We start from the raw sequence: 7,731 nt of genomic DNA, 5'->3' as shown, positions 1-7,731 counted from the left end.
ATTTTTATTATTTAATAACTTTTAAAGTTTTAAAGGCTTTTCCTTGGAAGTTGAGGGGGTTTTTTTTTTTTTTTTTTTTCGTCGCAGAGTTTTACAAGAAGAAGTGGAAGGCTTTCCTAATGTGTATCTACAGGGTAGGATGAAGACGAGACTGCCTCGTCTTCTTGTTCAGGCGAACTTTGTCTCGAAATTGGCTATCTAAACCAATTTATAGCGGAACAAAGACCTTCTTATTAGCTTCCTTGTGGTCCTAACCCACCCGCAAAGTCCCAATCAAGCATTAAAAATGATTTTGGATGAGTAAAAATACTTGGCTTTATGTTAAGATCAAAATGAGATGAGAAATTTTCTTTGGGATGAACAGTTTTACCAAATTTTTTAACAAAATCGGACAAACCGATCAAGAGTCCAACCTAGCTGTTAATAGCACGTCTGCCTTGTAAGCGCTTGGTCGCGGGTTCGATTCCCAGTCGGGGCGAATTTTATCCTAAACAGATAAAGTTCGTCCTCGGACTAACTGGCTTTCTCCTATCCTGTCTTCCTTTGTCCTTCCTCTCTTCGATTTCGAGACGATGAGACCTTAGCAGTTATAGTTCACTCTCCATTAAACCTCTTACAGAAAGTAAAAAAATCGTCGAGCTAAAACTTAGAGCTCATTTCACTCGATCAAATTCTTATTATACTTCCAAGGGGAAAACAATATCACCCTGGAGACACGGGGGCATCCAGTATTGGAAATTGTCTTATGCTAAAACAGAAGGAGGAGGAGGAGGAGGCGGCAAAAAAAGTTTGAAATTTTCAATTAAAATGAACCGAGTTTGAAATTCGTTGCTCTGCTGAACGTTTGAAAAAACTTTTCCTTCGTGGATTTTTTTCCAGTTTTAAAACAATTTCAAAATTGCAGTGCCATAAAAAAGAGAACTTTTTTTTCGTGGAAAAAATGTCGTTTTTAAACACTGGGAATTTGATTTGCGTGCAAGCCGAATGCAAATTAGTACGTCCTGCCATCTTTCATTTTCTTCTTCTTCATCATTTTCTTTTTCTTCATTTTCTTCTTCATCATCTTCTTCTTCTCCTTCTTTTTGGGGTGGGATGGAGTTTTGTTTATTTTTTGTGGCACTTGATTTATTTTGGGAGGAACGACTTGGCGGGGTCTTTTTTATGCTTTTTATTAGGTACCCAAAGTTGTCCTTTCTTGCCCATTTAAAGCCCATTTTTTAACATATCGCGCGAAAAAGCCATGGAAAGTTAAAAATAAGAAACTAGGTACAACAAACTACAAATTTTTCCTTCCTTTATTTCCCTTCTTCTTCTTTTTCACCATAATTTATTTATGAATCACCCCACCCCTCTCCATCCCTCCCCAAGTCCAATGTAATATCCGTGTTATTGTTTGTCGTAGTGAAGAAGGATTAAGTTAAGCAGAACTGTTTAAACAAGTTAAGAACAAATTCTGATTTATAGAGGTACCTAATTTTAAAGTTAAAAAACGCATCCCGAATTTTTTCTGGGACAAAAAGGGAAATTGACAAAACGCCCCAAAATGAAAAACTGAACGGGACGCCGGGACACCCCCTGAAATTCGGGACTGTCCCGGCCAATTCGGGACGTTTGGCAAGCCTACAATTAAGCACTAAAAATGATTTTGGGTGAGTAAAAACACTTGGCTTTATGTTAAGACCAAAATGAGATGAGAAATTTTCTTTGGGATGAACAGTTTTACCAAATTTTTTAACAAAATCTGACAAACCGATCGAGAGTCATCGCCCAACCCAGCTGTTAGTTTGGAGGGTAGCACGTCTGCCTTGTAAGCGCTTGGTCTCGGGTTCGATTCCCAGTCGGGGCGGATTTTATCCTAAACAGATAAAGTTCGTTCTCGGACTGGCTGGCTTTCTCCTATTATGTCTTCCTTCTCTCTTCGATTTCGGGACGATGAGACGTTAGCAGTTACAGTTCCCTCTGTCAAACCTCTTACAAAAAGTAAAAAAATCGTCGAGAACTCATGTCACTCGATCAAATTCTTATTATACTTCCCAGGGGAAAAAATTGTCACCCTGGAGACAAGAAGACATCCTGTATTGGAAATTGTCTTATGCTAAAACAGAAGGAGGAGGAGGAGGCAAAAAAAGTTTGAAATTTTCAATTAAAATGAACCGAGTTTGAAATTCGTTGCTCTACTGAACGTTTGAAAAAAAAACTTTTCCTTCGTGGATTTTTTTCCGGTTTTAAAACAATTTCAAAATTGCAGTGCCATGAAAAAAACTTTTTTTTCGTGGAAAAAATGTCGTTTTTAAACACTGGGAATTTGATTTGCGTGGAAGTAGAATGCAAATTAGTCCGTTCTGCCATCTTTCATTTTCTTCATCATCTTCTTTATTTTCTTCTTCTTCATCATTTTCTTCTTCTTCTTCTTCTTCTTCTTCTTCTTTACATCCCCTCTCAAACCCAGCTGCCCTCACCTCACCAAGACTTTGTGAAAAATATTTTTTTAACATGCTTTTTCCATCTTCGGGTTTTTTCCTTTTTGGTTTGGGTAGGAAGTAGGAACCTTCTCTTTTTGTTTTCAAGACCTTTTCTCTCTTCCTTTTGAAGGGAAATTTTACCGTCCACCCTGCCTGAAACCTCAACCTTGGGAAGATATGTAGGTATCAATGGGTTTGTCTACATTCTATTTTTACAGGAAGTCATTTATCCTTGAGTCATAGTTCCATGTTGACTGAGTGCAGCGGTGGGAAAAACTTCCAAAGTCCGAATGAAAACAACGTTGCACGTGACTTTTTCCGGTCCGACTCAGGGTCTCATGCTGAATGGGAAGACAGGTAGCTAACCGTTCTCAATTAAAATCTTAGCACTAGCAGTTATTACCTATTCAAAGACATTATTAAAGTCCTATATGACACAAAAACAAATGTCTTTCCCCGATCAATAGGTACCTACATCTCACTAAACCTCAGTTGGCCAGCCTAGTTAGCTTACCTTCTATCTCATCATCATCATCATCATCATCATCATCATCATCATCATCATCATCATCATCATCATCATCATCATCATCATCATCGTCTTCTTCTTCTCCTTCTTCATCATCGTCTTCTTCTCCTTCTTCTTCATCATCATCATCTTCTTCTCCTTCATCATCATCTTCTTCTCCTTCTTCATCATCATCTTCTTCTTCATCATCGTCTTCTTCTTCTCCTTCTTCTTCTTCATCATCTTCCTATTTGTCTGCTTTCTTCGGGTAATGTCTAATCCAATGAAAGATTGGAAATATCATTTAGGTACCTAGTTGTTTTCAGTGTACACACCTGTATCCCTACAACTAAAAGGAAGGAAATCAATCTGTGTTAGGCATTATTCTCACAAAATAATGCCATCCCCCGTTAAAAAGGCAGGTAAGTATACACCTTACTAAATTTGATGACATGACTTGTACTCGAACCACTAATATCTAGATCCGACGTCAACCGTGTTTCCCTGTCGCGTATAATATCTCTAGTAGCGCGGTCAAACTTTCTTGACTTGGCGGGGCGGAGCGCTACCGCGCTCCTTAATATCAGGTTAGGTAAGTAGGTACCTATAGGATATATCAGGTATTGCTGGTAATAGATAATCATCATTATAATCAATGAACCTAGGACAGAAATTTATGAATCGATAAGCTCTTAGAAGCACCTAACTGAGCTTGGAAGGTATGCAATGTGGAACACAGGATTGGTGGATGTGTTACATTTCTGTCTGTTCAAGATTTAATTTTGTGTAACGTACCTATACATATACCTTACTCGTACCTACCTAGAACAGAACAGAACAGATAATAAAAATACCTAGGTGTTTTTCTGTTTTACCTTCATACCTACATCAGTTACGTAGGTACCTAGTACCTATGTACATATGTATATGTAATGGTAATGGAGGAGTTGCAAATGGGTAAAAATTATTAATAAACGGTCAATTCCTAGCGTAAAAAGTAGTGAAAAATCCGAATCTGAGGTCGAAACTTCGAAAAAGTAACTTTAAAAGGTCGAAAATTCAATTTTTAATTGCCGTTCTAATGAAAAAGTTCAAACATTTGTGACGTCAGATTTCACGTCAAACTGCGCAGAAACGCTTGCGCACAAACAAAGCCGGAGTCATGAATTATGACGTCATTGCCTACGGGAGCGTATGCCGTGACGTCAAAGTTCACGATTTACCGGTATTAATTTTTTAAATCGATTTATCTCGGGCTCTAGAAGTCGTAGAAGAACAAGAAAAATTCCGTTGGTCCTCATTTTTCCTGCTCTATGACTTTAAAACATCACCCAAGTAAGCGCAAATGATCTATTGAACACACAAAATTTTGTGTTCAACTTTCCTTTTCCCCTCACTTTATTTTTACCCAAAGTTGTCCTTTCTTGTCCATTTAAAGCCCATTTTTTTCACATATCGCGCGAAAAAGCCATGGAAAGTTAAAAATAAGAAACTACAACAAACTACAAATTATTCCTTCCTTTATTTCCTTTCTTCTTCTTTTTTACCATAATTTATTTATGAATCACCCCACCCCCCTCCACCCCTTCCCGAGTCCAATGTAATATCCGTGTTATTGTTTGTCGTAGTGAAGAAGGATTAAGTTAAGCAGAACTGGCAGTTGTATGCAAGGCAAGAGCTTGAAGATATCTGGAGATAGCTGATGTCCCCTCAGTGTCGGGTGGGTCAAGATTGGAACTTGACTCAGGGACTTCTAGATTGGAACTTGACTCAGGAATAGTCTCTCTCGTTGTTGGGCTGACGCGCTTCAATTTCGACAGCATTTGCTGAACGTCGGATTTTCTCACTATAAAGTGAGCCTTCTCGAAGTTTTTCCTGTCTTCTTTGACTGCCATCGGTTGAGGCGAGGTTTTCAGCGATGAGTTCTCCAACACGGCCACCTTGTTTGCTCCTAGAGGACTTCGAGGGCTTTGAGTCTCCACTCGGTTGACCGTCGTACTGACTGGCACGCCCAGCGCTTTCCTCTGCTTCTCGAAGTTTTTCCTGTCTTCTTTGACTGCCATCGGTTGAGGCGAGGTTTTCAGCGATGAGTTCTCCAACACGGCCACCTTGTTTGCCCCTAGAGGACTTCGAGGGCTTTGAGTCTCCACTCGGTTGACCTTCGTACTGTCTGGCACGCCCAGCGCTTTCCTCTGCTGGTATTTCTCATAGAACTGCATGTGGCGTGACGGTACCACGACGTATTTAGAGGGATCGGTCAGTTTAAGCGGAGGCAATGTGAGAATACTCGTCTTGTTGATGCTGAATCCAAAAGGCACAGTTTTCGTCACGTTACGAGGTCCATCACCATGACAAGCGTTCCTGAGTCTATTCCGACGGAACTTGCTGTAGAAGTTCATGAACTTGGGCTTTACATTGACAAACTTGTTCAGCTTTAATTTCTTCGTCTCTCTGTACCGAGTTTCGTTGCCGTTCTTACTGACAGGGTTCTTGCGTTGGAACGCCAGTTTGTTTCGTGTTGTGAAGCTGAAGGTCTCGTGGTGTCTCTTCAGATCCCGTTTGCCCTGACTGTGACGACGGGAGGCCAGGTGGCTCTTCAACCGATTCATGACGGTTTTCGTTAACGATACTGTAAATTTTACACTATATTGTAAATTTTACACTGTTCTGTTGATTTTATACCTATACTTTATTGTAACTTTGAATTTGCTAAAATTAAACTTACGAAATTTTGGCTTGGAATCTTGAAAATGGTTAATACTTTTTCAAACTATAATTTTTTGGCCATTATGGCACATAGGACAAAAATTTAGACTGGCATTCGATGATTTTTCGAGTTACACATATGGTTCAAATTTCAAGTCTCCGACCAATGCTTCTATGAATATAAAAAAAATTACCTTGGATGCCCGAGGAGTCATTTTGACTCCTCGAAGGTTTTAGAGACTCAAATCTAGATTCTGGACCCTTCACAAATGGAGGCATGTGATGTGTTCCAATCTATTCGATCCCACTGGAAACAATAGTTTGGACCCTGCGCTGTTTAATGGCCTTAAACGGTGCCGATTTTCATTATACACATCTTTATGACTTTGGACTTGACATGGATTCAAACCAACAACCTCCAGATCAGAAGTCCACAACCACTACATCACTGAGGTTTATTTAATAGGGGAAGCAAGTAAAAAAAAAAAAAAAAAAAAAAAAAACAAAACCCCCACCAACACTGGGGTTTTTTTAAAAGGGAAGAAAAAAAAAAAAAAAAAAAAAAAAAAAAAAAAAAAAAAAAAAAAAACAGGGAAATTTTTTAGAAAGATTAACAATGGTTATACCTTCCTAATTGCCAATCAATCGAACATGGTAAAGTATAGAAAGATTTGGGTTTTGGGAGGGCAGAGGGGAACGATTCTTAATTTAGATAGATAAGTATCTAATCACAGATTATGCCTATCAAAGGGGAAGAAGAAAACGAAGAAGGAGAAAAGGAAGAAGAAGGAACGAAGAAAAAGAAGGGAAAAACTCAATTCATATTATATGTTCATTAATTATATCTGTGGCATCATTTATATAGAGTATAAACAGGAGAGGTCCCAGAATACTTCCCTGGGGAACTCCCCAGAATACTTCCCTGGGGAACTCTTCTTCATCATCTTCCTATTTCTCTGCTTTCTTCGGGTAATGTCTAATCTCTAATCTAATGAAAGATTGGAAATATCATTTAGGTACCTAATAGTTGTTTTCAGAGTACACACCTGTATCCCTAGAACTAATCAATCTGTGTTAGGCATTATTGTCAAAAAATAATGCCATTCCCCGTTAAAAAGGTAGTTAATTCGATGACATGACTTGGACTCGAACCACAAACCTCTAGATCCGAAAGTCAACCGTGCTAAATTACCTACCACTAAACACAAGGCTGGGAGAGAAAGAAAGAGAGAGAGAGAGAGAGAGAGAGAGCACTGAACAATAAGTACTGTTTCTACCTCTCTCTCTCCCTCCCTCCCTCCCTTTCTATCTCTCTCTCTCTCATATTTATTGAATAAAAATACAAAGGGGGTGCAAATCATTCTTCATCCTCGACTAATCGCGATAATTTGACACAAGTCTAAATAAAGCTCCTCCCCCCCCCTCCCCTGTTTATAGGCCAGGGGCGGACTCGATATTTTAAGCCCCCAACTGTTTATTAGTCCAGGGTCGGACTCTAAATTGAGCCCTTGGGAAAAGTTCCTACAGGTCAAGTTTGGGCTCTTTTGCTCTTGAGGGTTCGGCTCGGACCAACCAAGATTAAATTCAATCCTGGATCAGGCTAGTTAATGTAATTTGTCTTAGACACGTCACGAGAGTTCACGTGACGTGAGGGCAGTGTGGCTAATATGAACGAAGTCACCTACTATATTATGGAAGAACTTTAAACTACACCTTTCTAACTCCCCATGAGCTCACGTGACGTGATAGTAGTGTGTTTCTACCTTTCGAAATGCATTTTGTAAGTTAACCTCTTCCCCCTTCCTATTTCTTTGTTGTTCTTTGATACTGATCTCTTTGCCTGGACCTAAAAGCCTAAAACCAGCACAGACCAAATCCAAGCCTGCTACCAAAATAAGATAAAGCCAAGTGTGAGAAGTTACACCAGGCGTGATATATTTCAGAGTAAGCAGTGAGCATCATTTTAATATTATACTCCCCCTCCTACCTGATTATCATACGGTAGATTTGACATGGAGTGTGTGGGGACTGCCCCCCTCCCTCTAATCTTCTTCT

General features: G+C 39.4%; 1 protein-coding gene across 1 annotated transcript; it reads right to left on the bottom strand.

Annotated features, from left to right (window-relative positions):
* Window positions 1–4,613: 4,613 nt before the first annotated feature.
* LOC113469561 lies at window positions 4,614–5,797 on the bottom strand. The gene is made up of 2 exons (XM_026827385.1): window positions 5,014–5,797; window positions 4,614–4,845 (listed from the first exon to the last, which is right to left on the bottom strand). The coding sequence occupies exons 1-2, from the start codon at window positions 5,577–5,579 to the stop codon at window positions 4,614–4,616; spliced, it is 798 nt and encodes a 265-aa protein (XP_026683186.1). The 5' UTR covers window positions 5,580–5,797.
* Between the last annotated feature and the right edge of the window lie 1,934 nt (window positions 5,798–7,731).

Source organism: Diaphorina citri, unplaced genomic scaffold, assembly GCF_000475195.1.
Source record: "Diaphorina citri unplaced genomic scaffold, Diaci psyllid genome assembly version 1.1 scaffold1135, whole genome shotgun sequence".
NCBI classification, from domain to species: domain Eukaryota; kingdom Metazoa; phylum Arthropoda; class Insecta; order Hemiptera; family Psyllidae; genus Diaphorina; species Diaphorina citri.
The sequence above is the reverse complement of the archived record's forward strand: the minus strand, read 5'-3'. Positions and strand labels throughout refer to the sequence as shown.